General features: G+C 39.5%; 1 protein-coding gene and 1 long non-coding RNA gene across 18 annotated transcripts in view; one reads left to right on the top strand and one right to left on the bottom strand.

Annotated features, from left to right (window-relative positions):
• The window catches only part of PSD3 (pleckstrin and Sec7 domain containing 3), a 796,422-nt gene that overhangs the window by 582,778 nt on the left and 189,775 nt on the right, over window positions 1-23,869 (bottom strand). Inside the window, exon 1 of one of the 17 annotated variants that reach the window (XM_045458264.1) lies at window positions 11,170-11,564. The exons of 15 other annotated variants lie outside the window; for them this stretch is intronic. In XM_045458264.1, the coding sequence (XP_045314220.1) occupies window positions 11,170-11,190 (21 nt within the window). In that variant the 5' untranslated portion in view covers window positions 11,191-11,564. Of the gene's footprint in view, window positions 1-11,169; window positions 11,565-23,869 lie in introns of those variants that run through there. One more of the 17 variants, XM_045458231.1, reaches the window with a different exon arrangement.
• Window positions 11,584-17,426, top strand: LOC123588061. The gene is made up of 3 exons (XR_006707678.1): window positions 11,584-11,902; window positions 12,173-12,356; window positions 14,387-17,426. It is a non-coding gene; the product is annotated as an uncharacterized LOC123588061 (long non-coding RNA).

The raw sequence follows: 23,869 nt of genomic DNA on the forward strand, positions 1-23,869 counted from the left end.
GCAGGAAAGAGTATCCAATGGAAAAAAGACAGTCTCTTTAACAAATGGTGCTGGGAGAATTGGACAGCAACATGCAGAAGAATGAAACTAGGTCACTTTCTTACACCATACACAAAAATAAACTCAAAATGGATAAAGGACCTGAATGTGAGACAGGAAACCATCAAAACCCTAGAGGAGAAAGCAGGAAAAAACCTCTCTGACCTCAGCCACAGCAATTTCTTACTTGACACGTCTCCAAAGGCCAGGGAAGTAAAAGCAAAAATGAACTATTGGGACATCGTCACGATAAAAACCTTCTGCACTGCAAAGGAAACAATCAACAAAACTAAAAGGCAACCAACGGAATGGTAAAAGATATTTGCAAATGACATATCAGACAAAGGGCCAGTATCCAAAATATATAAAGACATCACCGAACTCCACACCCGAAAAACAAATAATCTAGTGAAGAAATGGGCAGAAGACACGAATGGACACTTTTCTAAAGAACACATCCAGATGGCCAACTGGCACATGAAAAGATGCTCAACATCATTCCTCATCAGGGAAATACAAATCAAAACCACACTCAGATACCACCTCACACCGGTCAGAGTGGCTAAAATGAACAAATCAGGAGACTATAGATACTGGCAAGGATGTGGAGAAACAGGAACCCTCTTGCACTGTCGGTGGGAATGCAAACTGGTGCAGCCACTCTGGAAAACAGTATGGAGGTTCCTCAAAAAAATTAAAAATAAATCTACCCTATGACCCAGCAATAGCACTGCTAGGAATTTACCCAAGGGATACAGAGTGCTGACACAGAGGGGCATTTGTACCCCAATGTTTACAGCAGCACTTTCAACAATAGCCATATTATGGAAAGAGCCTAAATGTCCATCAACTGACAAATGGATAAAGAAGATGTGGTTTATATACACAAAGGATTACTACTTGGCAATGAGAAAGAATGAAATCTGGCCATTTGTAGCAACATGGATGGAACTGGAGGGTGTTATGCTAAGTGAAATAAGTCAGACAGAGAAAGACAGATACCATATGTTTTCACTCATATGTGGATTCTGAGAAACTCAACAGAAGACCGGGGGGAGGTATGGAGGGGGAAGTGACAGAGAGGGAAGGAGGCAAACCATAAGAGACTCTTAAATACTGAGAACAAACTTGAGTATTGATGGGAGATGGGGGAGAGGGGGAAGTGGGTGATGGGCACTGAGGAGGGCACCTGTTGGGATTGGCACTGGGTGTTGTATTGAAACAAATTTGACAATAAATTTCATAAAAAAATAAAAAATAATAAATAAATTAAATTTTGTCTTTGCTCTAAGCCTATCAAGTTCTTTGAAATATACAAATACTGTTCTATATAAATAAAATTAAATTGAAATATGTAAATATCTTAACATAAATATATCTTTACCTAAGCTTATTTTAGATTATGCTGTGTTTAATAGTTTTTTCCCCCAAACAGAACCAATCAACATAATAGACAATCAACTGACATACAAACCACACAAAGGTAGGAAGAAGGGAATCAAGAATGAAAAATGATACAATTAAAAGAATAAATGAAACAGGTCTCTGAAACCGTTACATCACACCAAACAAACACAGCTCATATCTTTATCTACTTCTATCAGATGCCTCTGCCATAAGGGAAAGACCTGTGTGAGGAAATTCAGTGACACATTACGCTTATCTTTTGTGGTCTAGGTTGTCATTTGCAAGAAAGCTATAATGAAAGTCACATACCTGGAGCTATAAAAGCAAACCATGAACACTGTCTACAAAGTAGGGGGAAATTCCACTTCCCTAAAACAGGAGATAAAACAAAACCCCACAATGAAGCCAACAGCAAAAAACGTTAAGCTCAGAAATCTGCTGACTCTGGAAATTCTGTTCCACCGGAACACAAGGCTACAGGTCAGAGCACCTACTGTGTCCATACATTTTTGGAAGGGTTCCTAAACTTAGCTATTAAATAGACTGTAGTCTTCAACTCATCCATTGAACAAACATTTATTTACTGAGTGACTACTCTGCACTAAACATAGTAGGAGAATTTTCCTCTCAGCATCCACAGTGCCCATGCACTACAGGCACTAACAATATAGGGTACAAAAAAGATGTTTTACTACTCAATAGCTGTGTGACTTTTAGAATAAGAATAATTCCACCCCCCGACCTGGAAAGTATAACCTACCATCCAGTTACATGGGAACCTGTGTGGTTATGAAAGGCCTCCAGGGACTCAACAATGGTAAGAAAATTATGAACACATCTTAAAGAGTAGGAAAAGGAGAGAGTAACACTCTCAAGAGGATGACCTGAAAATGTTTGTGAATCTGGTTTAAATTTTTATAGTGGAACCATCTCTACTATACGAGGGGAGGGGAAGAGAATTTTGAGGTTGGATGTGTTGTGTTGTGGGTTGTGTTGGATCAAGATCAGTAGCTTCCCTAAGCAAAGTAGCCAGACTGGCTGGATCTGCTGTTTGTAATCACCCTCAGTGAGGGATGTTTGTCACCTCGTGGCCACACCCACTAAAGAGGTCTAATTAAGTTCTAGCAACCACTAAAAGGTCATTATTATCACCTGTTTAGATCAGTTTCTGAAGCATTCCTGATTCTAATCATGTGAGGTGTTGATGAAAAGTGCCACTTCAGAACTACTGAACCAGAACCTTTAATCAGCCCTAGAAATCTAAAACCAGGTAATTCCTGCAACAGACAAATATAGGAAACACTATTTAGATCATAAAATTACAGGACCTCAAAAGAGGGCTCTTTTAGGTAAAGTCTCTTTTTCCTTTTAAGCAGTTCTCTAATCCAGGAGGAAAGCACTATTTTCAGTACAGCAAAGTCTACTTCCAAATTTTGCTTTCAGTACACATGAAAGCTTTGCAATCCTGAGTAGTTTAAGCAAAGGGTAAATCCACCTTGTTCTCCAACCAGAAACAAACAAAAAGAATGACATTCATTACACAAGCCATTTTACAAGTCATTTTGTTGACTAACCTTGGTAAGTATGTTAAGTGTGCTAAGCCCTCCCACACTTTGCTTAAGATAAAGAACCTCACAGGCTTCAAAGGATAAGACAAGAAAGTGAAAAGACCACCCACAGAATGGAAGAAGATATTTGCAAAGCATATATCTGACAAGAAACTTGTATCCATAATATACAAAAAAAAAATTATAATTTAATAATAAAAAGACAAATACATAATTTTAAAAGACAACCCAATTTTACAAAGAGCAAAGGATCTAAACAGACATCTCTCCAACAATTTACAAATGGACAACAAGCACATGAAAAGATGCTCAACTACATTAGGGAAAACCACAATGAAATAACACTAAGATAGTTAAAATCAAGAACACAGAAAATAACAAGTGTCGATAAGGATATAGAGAAATGGGAACTCTCACACATTGCTGATGGAAATGTAAAATAGTGCAGACCCTGTGAAAAACAGTTTGGCAATTCCTCCATGTTAAACATAGAGTTATAATATGACACAGCAATTGCATTTCTATGTATATACCCAAGAGAAATGAAAACACTGTGTCTCCACAAAAACTTGTACGTGCATGTTCAAAGCAGTATTATTCCCAATAGTTAAAAAATGGAAACAACCCATTATCTGATGAATGAACAAATGAAATGTACCCTGTATATTCAACTGAATATTATCCAGCATAAAAAGGAATGAAATACTGATACATGCTACAACGTGGATGAGCACTAAAAACATTGTGCTAAAAAGGAGACTGTCACAAAAGGCCATATATTGTGCAGAATGGGCAAATCCATAGAGACAGAAAGTAGACTGTCTACTTGGATGAGTTGTGTGGTATGTAAATTGTATGTCAATCAATTTGTTTTCAAAAAGAATCCCATTTAAAACTTTGGTATGTAAATTTTATTGCAATCAATTTGTTTATAAAAAAGAATCTCATTTAAACCTTCATGAGCTTCAATTTCATCCTCTAAAAATGGACATACCACCAATCTTACAGTATTATAAAGAAAATATAAGAATATATAAATTCACACACACACACACACACACATCCTTCATATAGAATCTGGCATGTAACATATATAGAATACATGTTATTCCTTCGCCATTTCCTATCCCCACATTTTGCACAGTAGGTGGTAACAATCACTGTATTTTCACCACAAGCTACAAAACTCAAAAACTAGAATGTATTCCAGCAGAGACCTAACCATGAGAATTCTCTCATGATTTCACACAAATTCCACTCAAGCCTGCAAACAAGTCCACCTCCCAGACTTGTCACTACAAGGTATTTGGGGGAAAAGAGTAAGATTTTTTTTCACCATTCCACAGTCTTAGTGTTTTCTCTATCTCTAACCATGGTGCAGAAGCACCTCTACTAATGTGTAGTTTTAAAACCAAGCCCATTCCTTGGGGCACCTGGGTGGCTCAGTCAGTTGAGCATGAAACTCTTGACTTTCGCTCAGGTCAGGGTCCCAGGGTGGTGGGATTGAGCCCTGCATTGGGCTCTGCAGGAGCCTGCTTGAGATTCTCTCTCTCCCTCTCCACCCCTCTCCCCTATATGACATGCTCTCTCTCTTTCTAAAACTAAAAAAATTTTTAAATAAATAAACAAATAAAACCAGGCACATTCCTTGTCAATATTTATACTATTCAGACATCTTAGTTTCACCTGCACTGAAAATCTATTGGCTCTCCAACACAGCTTTGCAGGGGGCCCAGGAAAGACCTTAGCCACTTGGATATCAACCACTACCCACCTGGATACTCTCTGTGATGAAAAGCAGATCAAAGGGGATTGGAAACTATGGAACTACCCACAGCTTGCAACAGAAAAGGTCGACTGTAGCATTCTCACCATCTCTGTAAGTTCTCAAACAACTCATTAATATCATAGTCGACTCTCAGCCAGACACTCAAGTTTTTCCATTTTATCAAAGGTTTTCCTCCACCTTGCTGAGTATTGTCAACTGCATGCTACCTATTACACAATTTATTTTTTTTTCCAGAATAGTTCCTATTGTCAAATATATTTTTTTTCCTTCCTTCTCAGCACATTTAATGATTTTACCTTCACTTTCATTTCCATTAAAATCCCATGCTTCCATACACGCTCACTGCTTTTGTACTTATCTGACATGATGGAGTAACTATGTGCAAAACTAAAAACTTAGCAAGGCCTAATCAGTAAACACATCATAAGCAACCAGATGGTCAAGTGAGAAATGACTGCATAGGACAGCCAATGCCATCTATTAATGCATTTTTGATCTAGAGCTATGTTACCCAATATATTAGCCACTTGCCACATGAGGCTATTTAAATTTACCTAAATAAATAAAATTTAAAATCCAGTTTCTAAATCTCATTAGCCACATTCCAGCTGCTCTCAGTAGCTACATGCAGTTACTGACTCCCATACTGGACAGCACGGATACAGAATATTTCCACCATAGCAGAAAGTACTGTTTAACAATACTGCAAGACAGAAACTTCACTGATTCTATGAAAGTTTTTAAGTTCAGAGTTCTTAGGCACAGTACCAGTACTCACAGATTGTGAGGTTTGACTCTCAGAAGTACCCAAATGCCTCTGAATGTTCCTGGCAGGTTTTCTTAGTGGTCAGTGCACGAGGGTTTTTGGAGCCTAACAGAGAGCTTAGCACATGATAAGTACTTAACATTTGCTGAATGAATGAACAGCATATTAATGTCTGTACTTCAGTTTCTGCCTTAATTTATTACTTACAGATATTAGTTCATGGGAAGCAATGAGATTTTTTTCATACACAGGAGGTTTTTATACAGAGACATAAGCATCAGCAGACAGCTCATGGACCCTTTGGAGCCACCAGAAATGAAGCTGATAAATGTAAACATCTGCCCAAAGCAAACTGATATTCCAATGAATAGTTTCAGACCCAAGGAAAGACCCAAGTGCTTCTTCGAACACTTGCAGGTTGACTGCAGCATTTAGAGAGATGAAGGAAAGATCAGAGGAGATGCTATGAAAGATCACATGACCTGCTGCCATTTCTCAGTGTTTTCCCAATATAATTTTGTTAGAAAATATTATTAACCACAAAGGCAGCAATCATTAAACTGCACTGTCTGTGCCACTCACTTTACACCTAGATTTCCCCTTCCCTCAATGTCCTAGGAGTCCATCTACACTGTGCCTATCAAATAACTTCTTGGAAAGGATTGCTGAAAATCAAAATTCAGAAAAGGGTATAAGTGTTCATATACAGAGAAAAGCAACTCCACAGGCCCTTAACCAATAATCTTCTGAAGCCCAAACAAAACAAGCTATAACTTCTTCTATTCACATTTTTCTACTTGCCTTGTGCACAGACCAAATAGCCATAGAAAGAACCAAGCTGCTCCATTTCTATAATTCACTTTTTCTTAGCAAAAGTCTGGGAACAGAAGGCAAAAGAAAGGGGAGCAGCTGCCGCCTGATCTTTTTATTAACGCCCTCAGCTCATTCCCCATTCTCCTCTTCATTGTTTCAGGTCCTTTTCTCAGCAACCTAAGTCCCAGCTCACAAGAAGAAAAAATTAGCCTTCTGTGTGTCAATACCCACAGTTATTAAAAAAAAAAAAAAAAAAAGCCTAGATCACTTCTATGAGGTGACATAATTATAAGTTAAAATAGGTGAAAGTTCAATTTTAAATTGTTGGTCTGCTTTGTTTTGAATTTCAATAAATTGCTTATAACTATATGAACTCCTTACATGATCCACTTAGACACTACAGGTGAACCCTTTAGACACTACAGGTGTTTTTGAAAGAAAATTACACAATTTCCATCTCTTGAGCCAAACAACAATCCTGGTCCTACTATTTAAAGCAACACATATATAAAATAATGGTTGTTTATTAGTCATCCAATTTCAGATTCTAATACCCACAGAATCCAAATATGACAACCAAAAAGTTCAGTTTCTACAACACACAATGCTAACTTTGAGGACATAAAAGCAGAATAGTAGTTAAGAAAATTGGGCTGCCAAATGTAAATCTCATTCTGCCACTTATTAGCTGTGTTACTTAACCTCTCCAGACTTCAGAATGGAGATAATGATAGTACTGACCTCATGGGGTTGTCATGGGGACTAGAGGAGGTAATCTGTGAAAGTACACAGTAAGATCTCAATCAGTATTAGCTATGATGGTAACAATGCATCTCCTGAAAACTTAAGTGAGGTTTCTAAAATGCTTAAAATAAGGGGCGCCTGGGTGTCTCAGTCCGTTAAGAGGCTGACTTCGGCTCAGGTCATGATCTCATATAGTCCATGAGTTCCAGCCTGGTGTTGGGCTCTGTGCTGACAGCTCAGAGCCTGGAGGCTACTTCAGGTTCCGTGTTTCCCTCTCTCTTTGCCCCTCCCTCACCTGCTTGAATGCTTGCTTGCGTGCCCCCTCGCTCTCTCTCTCTCAAAAATAAACAACAACAAAAAAAATTTTTAATGCTTAAAATAAGCATTTTTCCAGCAGTTAGGGCTTAAGGTGAAACTTCAAAGAAAATGCTGCTGCTTGGACAACCCACAGGAAAATACTCTGTAAGAAAAGAGCCCCAGGCTCGGATCAAAATGCTCACTTTTCCACTTACCCTAAATCCCTAACTCCAAGAATAAACTTGAAAATATCCATCAACATGAACAATTATTCTGACTCATATCAATGGTTTGTGGCCAAAGAAAAGGGAGCTTCATACTAGATGGCTGTTTGAAGTCAAGCAAACCCCAAGAAATGAGTGGCAGACCCTGGCCTAGGCCACGCACTCACATGGAAGAAGGGGAGAGGAGCTAGTGACTCCCTCACACCAGAAGTGTGCCCAAGAGAAAAGCTTCACCATGTCTGTGCCCTGGATTGTCAACAAAGTCCCTGCCGACTAGGGCCCCAGTTTGTTGACCTTCTGGGAACAGTGAAAAACAAGGTCTGCAGGGACATGTGCTATTTTTATATAAAAAAGATAGCATAAGCAAAGATTCATTATTGTTATGAGTTACACCTTATTTTCAAATGAGGCACAGAAATCTGGTGATCTGGATGTAAGAATAACTTGTTAATTATATGCTGCAAATTATCCATTTTCTCCACTGTAAACTGCAACAGTGATTGACATCGCCACTGTAGCCACTGCACTAAAACTAATTTGCAGCATGTGAAAAATGTCTTTGTAACTCAGAAACACAGGAAAAGTACAAAGGGACACTCTCAAAAATGCCACCACTAAAATTCTTTCCAGCAAACCTCTGAATCTGCATACAATATCACAAACTACACAAACGATCCAGACAGGGACACTCTGAACAAATGCTCTGGAGAAATTCACCTGGATCCTGTACTCTTCTAAAGTAAGGTTAAGCTGGTTTAACTGTGAAAGAACTCAGAAAGAACTAAAAGGCAGTATTCAAGATAAATCATCTCCACTCTTAACAAAGGCAAGTAGGGACTTCCGTGTTTAACCCAGACTACAGAGCAAGAATCCCTAAATGTTGATTTGAAACTAAACTAGATCCCCAGCCTTCTGTGAGCCTGACTCATGTCCTGAGGTAAGTGAACTTTGGTCACCTACTGATCGCCAGATTATTTTTCACAGACAGCCTAAACGTCAACCATATCTGAATTCATTTCTAAAAACTGGGAAAGATCACCATCCATTACTCACCTCCTAACCCAAGCCCAAAGAACTGTTCTTTTCATAATTGCCATATGACAACATACCTCAGATAAACCTGAAACAAACCAATCTGGAGCACATACACAGTTTAATGTTCACACAGTTTTTGCCTCAGCTTAACCATGACTGAAATTAACCCATTACCACAATGGTGTGTCCATTTATGAATAAGGCAGGACAGATGACTCCAGAATTTCTAAAGGAAAAAAAAAATCACCTCTAAAAGCAGTAATGCCTTGGACATGTTTTTTAAATGTAATGCCAGACTACATCCCACTCACATTTCCATCAGGATGAACAAACAAATATATAAACACCAACTTTTTAAAAAGTGAATATAGCCATTTATGGAAAGCATCTCTGAATTTTCCTTTTCAATGAGCTGATTTTCTGTCTTATTTTATTTTTATTTCCAAATTCCCAACATTTACTATCCTAAAAGGATTTCTAAAGTATCTCATTTTTTTAGCTGCTACTTAAAAGCAAAATTGAACCTCTTAAGTAGAATGTACATAGTAAAGTATTTATTACTCTTTGTTCACAAATGAAGTGAAGAGTGTCAACAAAACATTTTTTAAAGCCAACACAAATTCAGATTTGCAAATCAAGCTTCTTATGCTTGCATTTTTAAAAATAACATTCAACTGTGGAACTTTACCTTAAAATAAGGGTATTTTAGCTTTGCAGCTTTAATCACTCTCCCACATTCAATGGCCAGGATAAGAGTAACAATCCATTCACAAACACAAATTAAGAGATAGAATGTGAAGAGTACATCACTGAATTAGTAATGCATGTACATGTTTATGCATTATACCATAAAATGCTAGTGCTAGATGGCTCTGAGAAAGCATCTACCCAATTCTCTCAACCTACAAAGGAAGAAATTTTAGCTACAGACGTTAAACGATTTGCCCAAGACAACAGCAAAAACTCAGTCGGTAACAAAACCTACAAGCCAGGCGTCCGAACCTACTAGCCCAAGTGCTTTCCATGGTACCTCTTGGCTCCTTTCAGTATAAAAAGCATACGTTAATGAAATATCTGACAAGACAAGTCATATATTGGTGATACGATCTGTGAATGGATATACGAAAGTTGTTCTAAAGACATGCATCAAGCCACTAAAAATTGGTTGGGAAGGTATTAATTTATCTGTATTGTTTTGCTGGTTCTGCTGAGCATGCTGCATTTTTAACTGAAGAGGAATTTAATGACTATTTTGAAGAAAAGTCTCTTGATTTGTAAATAGTCTAAGAAAAGAAAGGATGGTAAAGCATTTCTTGCAATAGGGTAGAAAGTGCATTTCTCTTCCTCCAGCAGAGAACATCCTTTCCCACACACACAAAAAGCCAGCCAAATTCTTCCCCCCTTTCAAGGTGCAGCTGAACCACTAGCTCCTCAAAGGACTTCCAAGCCCCTAGGTCAGAAGCTCTCCTTCCTCTGGATTCCCCCATCGTAACCTATGCAGAAGTCTCTCCTACTAGAAAGCAGCTCCTTGACAGCAGAAATTCTCTCTTGCTTACCTGGCTATTGGGCTTTTCAAAATCCTTTATATATAGTCAATTATAGTTAATAAATTGAAGCATTTGTTCTCAGAATCCCACTCCGTGTAATTTTCAAGATCTGCCTTATCCCCACACCAACACCTCGACCCACTGAAGAAGAGTTACTCTGGAGTGGAAACCCTGGAGCCAACTGTCAAGCAAATCAGTTTCTATAAAATAAAACTAATTCCCTTTACTTCTTCTGTCTACTGGGTGTTTAACATCAAGGGGAACGGTAAAACTAAACATTTATTTTTTAGGTCAGTGACAACATTCTAAACCCAGGTTCTCTAAGTGTTAACCTATTTTTTTTTTTAAATCTCAGAACATAATTTGCTATAACTCACAGCTGAAACAGCAGATAAAAGTTAAATGCATGTAAAACAGAATGAAACGTCTTTAAAAGATACTGAGAATATTATACCAAATAATCTTCCCGTTTGCTCGCTCAATGCAAATTTGTTTTGGGGGTATTTTTGTTGTTTTCGTTTTTTGTTTTTTTGGTTTTTATTTTCCCTGACAGAGAAACATGATAGCCCCTAAATACAAGAGCTGACTTGGGCACAGTAAAAATTGGCACCGCAAGTCCTCTTTAATGCTTCCCTTCTTTTGATCCTTAAGCAAGTATGAGTACTCAGGCTTTTCTCCCAAGTCAGGTTTTCAAAGCGGAGGGTTGAATTAAAACACCTCAACGTTAACACCACAAAGCTGACCCTTCTGGGTTCCTAACACACACAAAGAAAGAGCAAAAAGGAAAACTGTTACCAGAACCTGACATCAAGGCACAAACACAAGTGGCCCAGGAACCCTGAGGCACTGAGGAGCGACAAAGCAAAGCACACCCCCATCTGAGTGAGCACCGCGCTCGAGCCTACACGCCCTTCAGCCCCCGGCGGTTCTCGAGCCTCACCGCGGCATTTCTTCCTTCCATCTTCCATCGCCCGCGCCGAAACTGTCGCCGGCCACCGGGCGCTCCGAGGGAGCCTAGGGAGCAACTGAGGGCTGGCGGCCGGCGCCGCGCGCTCTTTGTTGGGCTCCCGGGACAGCCGAGTGGAGGCGAGCAAGCAGCCCCGCGGTGGCGGTGGCGGAGGCGGTGCGCACCCTGGCGGAGGCTGCCGAGGCCGTCCGCCCGCCCCCCCGCCCCCGAGGCCCCCCGAGACGTCCGCGCAAAGGCTCCGGCAGGCGGGCGGTGGGCGGGGTAGGCGCCCGGGGGCGGAGATGGGGCGGGAAAGCGGGAAGAGGTAACTTCTAGAGAGTGGGAGGGGGTGGAAGAGGAGGTGGAGGGGGCGGTGCCCCAGGGGCGGATAGGGGGCGGTGCCCCAGGCCTTCAGCCGGCGCTCGGTGCCCCGAGCTAGCCCTCCGGCCTCCAGCTGGAGAACGGAACCCTGCCTGTTGCTTTGTCTTCTTCTCCGACAGTTTTCCTACCCTGAGGAAAGTGAGAGGCGCTTTCGAGGGTGTTTCCTCTCTGGAAGAGCCGCGTGAAGGAACTGCGAGTTGGGCGCCGTGTGTCTCAGGCCCGAGAAGAGCTCAGGGCCGCGCGCCGGCCAAGACAAGCGCTTAGCACCCCCACCCCCATCTCCAACGCCCGCCCCCCACCCCCCTAGCGTCCGGGACGGCGGGGACGCCGGGCAGAGGCCTCTCAGGTCTGTATTGGGGTTGGTTTGCCTCTGAAGGAGCTCCTAGGGCGACTACCACTGCCAGAGTCCCGGGGACCTGCCCACCCGCCTCCCCATTTAAGGTCCATTCCCCCTCAGGAGGGTCCCGCCTGGGAGGACCAGGGGTTCACATCCACCCTGCAGTCTAGTCTCGGGACTATCCCACATCGAATGTGCCTGCAGGAGGGTAGCAAACGAAAAACTACGTTTTCAGTCGAAAGTGCCAAAGACCTGTGCTTTTTTCCCTTCTTGCCTCAGGTCGTGTGCAGCAGAGAGGCAGGGCCTGGAAGGAAAGGCGCCCTCCTCTGGCGAAGGGAGAGGAAGATCTAAAAACCACGGTGTGTAAGGTCTTGCAAGCAAGAGGTGCTTCACCTGTACCTTCAACTCTTGCCAGGTCTACCTGGAGGTAGAAGTCCACGTGGCCAGCTGCATGGTGCTTACGGTATGTTTGTGTTACAGTTTTATGTCACGAAGACTAGGTTACCTCTTGTAACCTCTAGAAGGTATCCAAATAAAGGGAAGTGGCTTAAAAAAATTTACCTAGCATTAAATTTTCTCTTCTTAGCTGGAAGTATGCAGTGGGAAAGAGGGTGGGAGAGGTCCCCTGTTCCTGTTATTCAACCCTAGGTACCCAGCAGGACACCTGTTCCCACTGAAGTCTCTCTCCAGCCCACCCTGTTGTATAGACCCCAAGAAGGTCAATCCAAGGCCAAGGGTCTTGCAAGTGAGTCACATCTGGTCCACAGGAAACACATATCCCTGAGTTTACTAATTCCGGAAGTGCAGGCTAACCCAACCACACAGCAAGAGATCGCTGGCCCTGCCCCAAAGCATGGTCGACTCACTCCCACACTGAGTTTCCTGGGAAGCAGCAGTCTCCATTAGCTGTTTGGAACATGAGTTAGGCCACCATCCTCAGTATTTTCCAACCACAGGGAACAGTATCAAATATCTCCAAGGCCCAAGGGCCCCTTTGAAGTCCCTTCACTGGCTTAGAATTAATGAGAGTAGCACCTCCCACCTCCCCCTAGTGGGGAGTAGAGCCAGGCTCCCTACTCTTTCATAATCTTGCTTGTTTTTATAACTTTGATCTCACTATAGGACCCCAATTGTGGAATAGGGTCTCAGGACCATTTCCATAAAAATTTGTGCTTGAGGTGGCTGTGATGGCTGAGGGGTTAAGGCATTGGAGTCGAAATCCAATGGGGTCTCCCAGTACAAGTTCAGACTCTGCTCACAGCGTGTGTACTTTGGGGCGCCTGGGTGGCTCAGTCAGTTTAGGGTCCAACTTCAGCTCAGGTCGTGATCTCACAACTCTTGAGTTCAAGCCCCTTGTCGGGCTCTGTGCTGACAGCTTGGAGCCTGGAGCCTGCTTCAGATTCTGTGTCTCCCTCCCTCTCTCTGCTCCTCCCCTGCTCACACAGACAGTCTCTCTCTCTCAAAATAAATAAAACATTAAAAAACTGTGCATGGGGTAGAGGTCTGTCTCATATTCGCTTTGATACTTTCGATATCTATTGCATTGACAATTGTCAATGAGCAATTGAACCTAAGAGTCCTATTCTACCATCCTCTTAAATTTCTTAGCTTGAAAGAGTCCTAGCATTTTGTTTTCTCACTGTAAATATGTGTGCACATATATTTACGTGGACATTTAAGTATGCATAGGATGCATTGGACCTTTGAATACAGACTTACTCACTTTAATTGTAGATTCATTGCAAGTGATGATTCTGAAAGATTTGGTACCCTTGTGGACAGAAATCACTGGGAAAAAATCCTATATCTACATCTTTCCAAATACACCACAACTACATTGTGCATATTGAGACACTTCATATTAATTACTCCTCATACATACCTTGCCCAATTTGATAACTACTAGCTACATGTAGCGATTTAAATTTAAATGAAATTTAAAGCTGATTAAAATTCAGTTTTTAGCCACATTTGAAATGTGGCTAATGACTACTATATTTAGGCAATGCAGACAGAATATTGCCATCTTCCTAAGAGTTTTGTTGACAGCACTGCCTCATACAGGGTTTGGCTCATAGGAGGCACTGAATAAATGACAAATGAAAGTATGGGTCAAGAATACCATATGATTATACTGTCTTATTTCTATGAGAAGATAAAGCTTTTTAGTGCAATACTACACACCAACTCAACCATTAAAAACAATTAAAAGCAAAAACCAAATCTTTACACTGCTACAGCCGCTTTTCTATTTCACACTTGAAAACCTATCTGCTTCCTCCTACTTCACCAGAAAATACTTTACTATCAAAATAATTGCTGAAAATATTGGTGGAAAAGTCACTATTTCCCTCAAAAAACAAATCACTTTTTTCAGAATTATTCAACAAATGGAAATGAATTGTTTTAAAAGCAGTATTTGTGTTGAAGGAAGATTCCATAGAAAACATTTCTTTGCTGAAATAAGCATTTCACTTATAATATTTTTTACAGAGTAGAAATGACCTATGGAAATTACTAATGGTATGTGTATTCAAATTGTAAAAGTAACCTGGCATTTCTCCAAGAAGAAAGCATAACATAGTAACAGGCTGCTCCACAGTGAGTAATGAGAGGAATGATCACAATGAAGATGATCCCAGGGGCCTCCAGACTGTTGAACAAGAGTCAAGAGAGTCTTCGCTCACTCATCGTCTAACCATGGGATGGAAGCTTCTTGTCCTTGCGCCCTCATTTCCTTTTTTATGAATGGGAAAGATTGGCCTTCCCTCTTGAAAAACTGCAGCATTTGGGGATTTAAAGAACTTTCAATTAAAAACATTCTTGGGGCTCCTGGGTGGCTCAGTCAGTTAAGTATCTGACTTCGGCTCAAGACATGATCTCACAGCTGGTGAGTTCAAGCCCCACATCGTGCTCTATGCTGACACCTCAGAGTCTGGAGCCTGTTTATGATTCTGTGTCTCCCTCTCTCTCTGTCCCACCCCTGCTTGCCCTCTGTCTCTGTCTCTCAAAATGAATAACGTTAAAAAAATCTTTTTTAAACATTCTTTATTTTCATGATCCTCAGTCTTTCTAGCAAGTCTTTAGTGACAATGACAAATCCCTGAAAGCTCAATGCTCTGAATTGTGACCCCAAGAAACTTAGAGCAGACAGCAATCTCCAGAGGGTAAAGACCACACCTTATTTATTTATTTATTCATTCATTCATTCATTCATTCATTCACTTTTTCTCTCGGTCTATTGCCTAGCACAGAGGAGGTGCTCAACAAATGTTCACTGAATGCATAAATGAATGAAACAATTCTCTCTCCTTGTTTTGAGAAAGAGTAACATGTTGTTTAAGAATTCCTTTGATTTCAGTGACTACAGAGAGTATTGTTGGTAAGCACTATCAACAAAATAGGTAGGAGGACTTTGAATAGAACTCTTATCACAAAATACATGCATTATGAACTCTTATGTTTGAAAATTTCTGTAAATTTGTTTCTGAAAGAAGAGAGATCTATCAGTTTTCTATTTCCCAGTAAAGATTCTCATTCTAGACACAACTGCTGAATTACTTGCAAGAGATGACAAATTCCTGAGGCTGAATTCTGGCAGAGTGGCTCTTTTTGAGTCATTTCACCTCTAAGATCTATGAGAGCAGCTATTTTGGTCTATTGATTTATATAAATCCAGTCAGAAATCCTGGAGAAAAGAATCTTTTCCCTTCAGTATCAGCTTTATTGAGGTACAATTTACATACAGTAAAGCTCACCAATTTTAAGTGTTGTGATACCGTGATTTATAAGAAATATGTATTTGATCTTTGTCCTCTTTCCTGGCACAGAGGCTCCTAAGACCTTCAGAATTTCCCAAGTGCCAGAGCATTAAAATGTTTTTTGTTTTGTTAATGAGGCCGGGAGAGGGGCTGAAGGTTGAATTGTTGCCCAGAACCAATGATTTAATCAATAGTATCCATGTAATGGAGCCTCCATAAAAACCAAAAAGCAGCACAGGTTCAGAGTTTCCAGGTTGGTGAACACTTAGAGATTCTGAGAGAAGTGGCTCACTCAGGACATGGAGGCTTCATGCCCTTTCCTCATACTTTGCCCTTTGCATCTCTTCCATCTAGCTGTTACTGAGTTACATCTTTTAATAATAAACTGGTAATCTAGTTAGTAAACTGTTTCTCCAAGTTATGTTCTAGCAAATTAATTGAACCTGAGGAGGAGGCCATGGCAACCTTCAGTCTATAGCAGGTTGTTCAGAAGCCGAAGTGGCAACCTGAACTTGTGATTTCTGAAGGGGAGAGGAGAGTCTTGCCATTAGTCCCTTTAAGGACTGAGCCCTTAACATGTGGGATCTGATGCTGTCTCCAGGTAAATAGGGTCACAACTCAGTTGAATTGTAGAATACCCAACTGGTATGGGAGAATTGCTTGGTGGTACAGGGGGAAAACACACCCATGTTGGAACTGGTGATCAGAATTGTTAAGTATACAATTCAGTGAGCTCTGGCAAATGTATACAGTTGTGTAAATCACTAATAAAATCAAGATATTTTTCCCCTCCCTCCCCCAAAAAAGTTCCATGCTCCTTTGTAGTTAATCCCTCCCTCCAAACCCTGGATCCTAGCAGCTACTGACCTGCTTTTCTGTTTTGCCCTTCTAGAATTCCATATAAATGGAATCATACAATATGAAATTTTTGTTATCTGTCTTCTTTCACATAGCATAATGCTTTTAAGATTCATGTATGTTTTTCTTTTTTTATTTTTTAAGTAGGCTCCATGACAAGCATGTGGCTTGAACTCAGGAACCTGAGAACTGAGCCAGCCAGGCACCCCCACCCCATGCATGTTTTTATATGAACGTGTAATTTATTCCTCTTTATTGTTCAGTAGTGTTCCATTGCATGGATACATAATTTGTTTCTCTACAAGTTGATGACACTCTAGTTTTTGGCTATTATAAGGAAAATGTATGAATATATATGTTCAAGGGTTTTTTTGTGTGTGTATGTATATTCTTGGATAAACACCCAGATGTGGGATCGCTGCTCATATGGTTTATGTATTTTTAACCTTATTTTTTCAAAAATTCATGAAATAGTTTTCCAAATTGGCCATATTATTTTGCATTTCCATCTACAAGGTATGAGAGACCCAGTATTCTACATTCTTGCCAACATGTTGCCAACATATTGTCAATTTTTTTTTAATTTTGGCTTTTTGTGTGCATAGTGGTATATAACTGTAGTTCGACTGGGAATTGTTAATGATGAATGGTATGGAGCATCCTTTTATGTGCTTATTTCCAATTTCTATGTCTTCTTTCAGAAGTGGCTGTTTAAAAACGTTTGCCCATTTTTTAAAATAGATTCTTTTTGTCTTCTAATTATTGAATTGTAAGAATTATTTTATATCCTGGATACAAGTTCTGTATCAGATATGTATTCTGTAAATATTTTCTCCCCATATTTGTCTTACCTTTTCAATTTCTTAAGTATCTTTGAAGAACAGAAGTTTTTAATTTAAATGAAGTCTACTCTACCACTTTTTTTCTCTTATGATTTGTGTTTTTTGTGTCCCAAGAAATCTTTGACCAACATAATGTCACAAAGATTTCCCCTATGTTTGCTTCTAGAGGTTTTATGGTTTTAATTCTTTTTGTTTAAATTCTTATCATAAATTCTTATGACTTAATTTTTATATATGGTACCATGAGATCATGAGATCATGACCTGAGCCAAAGCAGCTTAACCAACTAAGCCACCTAGGCACCCCTTTACTAGTTTTTAAATAAATTCCTTATTATGTTCAACATAGCCGATCATGTCATTTGTGAATGAAGATAGTTTTACCTCTTGCTTTATTGCACTGATCTGGAACTTTAGTACAATAGTAAATCAAATCAATAAGAATTCTTGCTTAGTTTCTGATCTTAGGGAGAAAGCATTTACTTTTTCCCTATTAGGTATGATGTTATCTGTAAGTTTTTGGTAGGTGATTTCTATCAAGTTGAGAAAGTTCCCTACTATTCCTAGTTTGTTGAGACGTTTTATTTTCTTTTTGTCATGAATGGGTATTGAATTTTGTCAAATGGTTTTTTACATCTATTGAGATATTCATATGATTTTTCTTTCTTTTTTTTTAATGTTTATTTTGAGAGAGAGTGTGTGTGCACGTGACTAGGGGGAGGCACAGAGAGAGAGGAGAGAGAAAGAATCCCAAGCAGGCTCCACACTGCCAGCACAGAGCCCAATGCCAGCTTGGTCTCACAAACCGTGAGATCATGACCTGAGCAGAAATCAAGAGTCGGACACTTAACAAACTGACCCATCCAGATGCCCCTGATTTTTCTTTCTTATGCTGTAATTTTGGTGAATTACACAGATTTTCAAATGTTAAACCAACCCTTCAAATGAGATAAACCTCATTTGATCACCATATATTATTGTGTTATGACTGCTAAGGCAGCCATAACAGAATACTACAGACTTTGTGGCTTAAACAACAAAAATGTATTTTCTCACATTATATATATATATATATATATATATATATATATATATACATATATATATATATATATATTTAAAATATATATATAAAGTCACATGTAATATATATTTAAATATATTAAATATATATTATATATTAAATATATTTTCTATTATATATTAATATTTATATATTATATAAATGTCATATATCATATACATATATTTTATATTTATATAATAAATTATATTAATATATAATAAATATATATTATTTAATATATAATAAATAATAAATATATTAAATATATTAATATATAACAATAAATATTATATACTAATGTATATCAGTAAAAATATTATATATTTCAGGTTATCTAGTTCTTGAGTAAGCTCCTAAAGAACTTGTCCTTTTCATTTATCTTGTCAAAATTAATTGGGATAGTTTTCCATAGTATTTCCTTTATTATTCTTTTAATGTCTCTATGCTCTCTAGGAATTTTCTCACTTTCATTCTTGATATTGGTCATTTGTATCTTCTATTTCTTCCTCATCAGTTTAGCTACAGACTTGTCAATTTCATTGATCTCAAAGAATCAACTTTTTGTTTCATTTGTAGTCTATATTGTTTTTCTATTTCCTATTTTATTGATTTCTGTTTTTATTGTTTTTGTGTCCATCTTTATTCTTATTTTGGATTTAATTTGCTCTTCTTTTTCTAGCTTTTTAAGCTTGCAACTTAGAGAGATCTTAAGTTTAAGCCATGATATAAAAGCAAGTGTAGACTATAGAACAGTTAGGAGGTAGGGCATCCACACAAAAATGTGAAACAAATATCTGACAGACATTATATCCAGAATCTGTAAATACTCCCCCAACACACACACACATACACACACACACACACACTGCAGATAATAATGCACATTCCCCCTACTCAGCATTTATCCTCTCCAGCCTTATATCAACTTAATTTCTAAACTTTTACCACTCTTTGTTTTCTGAATTATCTAAATACAACATGATAATTGTTACAACTTCTAACGACCCCCCTAACCTTGGTCATGGAAAATGTGCCTAGATAAGCTGCTTTCTCCTTCAGGCCCCTTTTCTTCAACTCATTACTAAATATGGCTCATTGCTATCTATAGAATACTATAGCAGAAACAGTCCCCTGTGTTTACCAGCCCATTTTAATTTCCTCCTAGGCATGTTAGGAAGACTACATTTCCTAGCCCAGTGGTATCTAGATGGGGCCATTTTACTAGTTCTGGTCAATGAAATGTCACCAGAAGTAATATATACCACTTCAAGACCTGACATCCCAAGAGATGTTCCATGTTTATCAGGTAATCGCCAGTGCCCAGAGCAACCAGAACATTCACCAACACACATTCAGTGAAGTAAGTGAGAAGTAAACTTCTATGGTGTTAAGCCACTGAAATTTATGGATTTTTCTATTAGAGCAGGAACATTATTTACATTGATTAATACCTAGCCAAATGCACATAATCAAGTACCAAATAGTAAGCATATTATTTTGAAAGCTATAAGGGAATTCTGTTGTTGAAAGCTATGTGAATCATGTATCCTGAAAATAGTTATCAGTTTGTTGCATTTGCCACACTACTTCTAGGAGAAAAATCATAGGGTAGTAACATAACAAATTTAAAATCATTCTGTTATCTGCCCTGGTAAACTGATCTTTATTGTTTGACACAATAAAGTCAAGAAGAATCTGAAAAAGTACTAAACACATATGTAGGTGAAGGTATTTCCCTCCTTGCCAGCAAATGAACTAAAAACCTCTCCAGTAAGGAGACTTAACATGAAAGTTCATTAACAAGTATATTAGATTCATAACACTGCAGTTGGGTGCTACTTGTGAAGAAAGTGGGTGATATTCTTTTTTTTTTTAAAGTGGGTGACATTCTGATGGTAGGTTCATTTCTGTATGCTAACTAAACAGAGGTGGAAAAATAAAACCAGAAGCAAAGGACTTAACTTCATAGAACTAAAAAGGACATTAGAGATTATTTAACTCAATCTCTTTATGTTACAGATGAGGAACACTCTTATAGATTCTTGGCACAGGTTGCATGACAATTATTTGAGTCAACTCATTATAATATTTACTATAAAAATTTAACAATTGGACATATCCCATGATCATCAGACCAAAGGAGGATACAACCTGAAGCCAATCAGTCATATCTGGTCATTATATTCCAATCACTCTCTTCACTTATCAAATGAGTTACAAATAAAAATACTTTTACCTTAGAGAAAAGACATTAGGATTTATCGAGCAATTTTTATCTTTTCAAAATCAACATTTTATCCTCTTACACTACCCCCAAGCGCGCACACACACACACACACACACACACACACCACAGATAAGTTATAGTTTATCCCTTGTGTTTATATGTTATATGTATTAATGGACAAAATTGAAATCCAAGTTGACTTATTTTATAAGTTAAATTGAGGGTCATAAGAGAGGAAGTGGCGGCGTAGGAGGACTCCGGGCTCACCTCATCCTGCTGATCGCTAAGATTCCACCACATCTGCCTAAATAACCTAGAAAACCGCCAGAAGACTAGCAGAACGGACTCTCCAGAGCTAACCATAGACAAGAGGCCCACAGAAGAGGGTAGGAAGGGTGGAGAGGTGGTGCATGGTAAACGGACTGGCAGGAGGGAGCTGGGCTGGTAGAGGGGCAGCCTGGCTGGCAAGGCAGAGCCCCTGAAGTCTGCCTTGCAAAAGCAGAGGGGCTGGACCGTGTGAGTTCTGACAGCCAGCAGGACATAATATCTGGAATGTTAAAAGTCAACAGCTCTGCTCTCAGAGAGCTGGGAGGGCAAGAGAAGGCCGGGAGGGAGAGTTGTTGAGCTCCGGAAGACAAAGCTCAGCTTGGTGGAGGAACAAAGGTGCTGGCAATCGCCATTTCCCTCTCCTATCCCCCAGCCAAAATTCCAAAGGGAACCAGTTCCCGCCACCAAACTTGCTTGCACTGCGCAAACGCCCAACGCTGTGCTTCTATGGATCCATCCCTCCCACGGACCTGCCTCCCTCCCGGTGCTGCAGGGCCCCTCCCATAGGGGACCACCAACAGCAAAGCGAGCTAAGCCTGCCCCCCCCACCCCCATGCACCTTGCAGATCCACCCTGGCTAATACATCTTTGGCCAGATCCCATCGAAGCAGCACCACAAGCCTGGCAGTGTGGAAGTACCCCAGACAGGGGCCACACCACTGCACAGTGATTCCTACCCTGGGAGAGGGGAAAATAAGGTACACACCAGTCTGACTGTGACCCCAGTGGTGGGCTGGGGGCAGACATCGGGTCTGACTGCGGCCCTGCCCACCAACACCAGTTTCTCCAGACAGCATAGGGGAAGTGCCCTGCGGTGTAGAGCTAACTCAGGGACTACCCAAAATGACAAAATGGAAGAATTATCCTCAAAAGAAAATCCAGGAAGTAGTGACAGCTAACAAATTGATCAAAATCGATTTAAGCAATATAGCAGAACAAGAATTTAGAATACTAGTCATGAAATTAATCACTGGGCTTGAAAAAAGCATACAGGACAACAGAGAATCTATTGCTACAGAGATCAAGGGACTAAAAAGTAGTCATGAGGAACTAAAAAATGCTATAAATGAGGTGCCAAATAAAATGGAGGCGGCCATAGCACGGATTGAAAAGGCAGAGGAGAGAATAGGTGAATTAGAAGATAAAATTATGGAAAAAGAGGAAGCTGAGAAAAAGATTTAAAAAAATCCAGGAGTATGAGGGGAGAATTACAGAACTAAGTGATGCAATCAAACAGAACAATGTCTGTATAATAGGAATTCCAGAAGAAGAAGAGAAAGAGAAAGGGGCTGAAGGTGTACTTGAACAAATCATAGCTGAGAACTTCCCTGATCTGGGGAAGGAAAAAGGCATTGAAATCCAAGAGGCGCAGAGAACTCCTTTCAGATGTAACTTGAATGGATCTTCTGCATGACATATCATAGTGAAAGTGGCAAAATACAAGGATAAAGATAGAATTCTGAAAGCAGCTAGGGATAAACGGGCCCTAGCTTACAAAGGTAGACACGTAAGGGTAGCAGCAGACCTATCTACACAACCTGGCAGGCCAGAAAGGAATGGCAGGAAATCTTCAAGGTGATGAACAGGAAAAATATGCAGCCAAGAATCCTTTATCCAGCAAGTCTGTCATTCAGAATAGAAGGAGAGATAAAGGTTTTCCCAAACAAAAACTGAAGGAATTCATCACCACTAAACCAGACCTACAAGAGATCCTAAGGTGGACTCTGTCAGTGAAATGTTGCAAGGACCACAAAGTACCAGAGACATCACTACAAGCGTGAAACCTACAGATAACCCAACGACTCAAAACCCATCTTTCACTAACAACACTGAATGTAAATGGGCTCAATGCTCCAAACAAAAGACATAGGGTATCAGAATGGATAAAAAAAAACAAGACCCATCTATTTGCTGTCTACAAGAAACTCATTTTAGACCTGAGGACACCTTCAGATTGAAAGTGAGGGAATAGAGAACTATCTATTTTGCTATTGGAAGTCAAAAGAAAGCTGGAGTAGCCATACTTATATCAGACAAACTAGACTTTAAAGGCTATAACAAGAGATGAAGAAGGGCATTATATAATAATTACAGGGTCTATCCATCAGGAAGAGCTAACAATTATAAATGTCTATGCACCAAATACGGGAGGCCCCAAATATATAAAACAATCACAAACATAAGCAATGTTATTGATAAGAATGTGGTAATTTCAGGGGACTTTAATACCCCCACTTATAGCAATGGATAGATCATCTAGACACACAGTCAATAAAGAAACAAGGGCCCTCAATGATACATTGGATCAAATGGATTTGACAGATATATTTAGAACTCTGCATCCCAAAGCAACAGAATATACGTTCTTCTCAAGTGCACATGGAACGTTCTCCAAGATAGATCACATACTGGGTCACAAAACAGCCCTTCATAAGTATACAAGAATTGAGATCATACCATGCACACTTTCAGACCACAATGCTATGACACTTGAAATCAACCACAGGAAAAAGTCTGGAAAACCTCCAAAAGCATGGAGGTTAAAGAACATCCTACTAAAGACTGAATGGGTCAACCGGCAATTAGAGAAGAAATTTAAAAATATATGGAAACAAATGAAGATGAAAATAAACACTCCAAATGCTTTGGGATGCAGCGAAGGCAGTCCTGAGAGGAAAATACATTGCAATCCAGGCCAATCTCAAGAAACAAGAAAAATCCCAAATACAGAATCTAACAGCACACCTAAAGGAAATAGAAGCAGAACAGCAAAGACACCCCAAACCCAGCAGAAGAAGAGAAATAATAAAGATCAGAGCAGAAATAACGATTTAGAATACAAAAAAAAAACAAACAAACAAACAAAAAAAATAAACAAAAAAACAGTAGAGCAGAT

Source organism: Leopardus geoffroyi, chromosome B1 (assembly GCF_018350155.1).
Source record: "Leopardus geoffroyi isolate Oge1 chromosome B1, O.geoffroyi_Oge1_pat1.0, whole genome shotgun sequence".
Taxonomy (NCBI): domain Eukaryota; kingdom Metazoa; phylum Chordata; class Mammalia; order Carnivora; family Felidae; genus Leopardus; species Leopardus geoffroyi.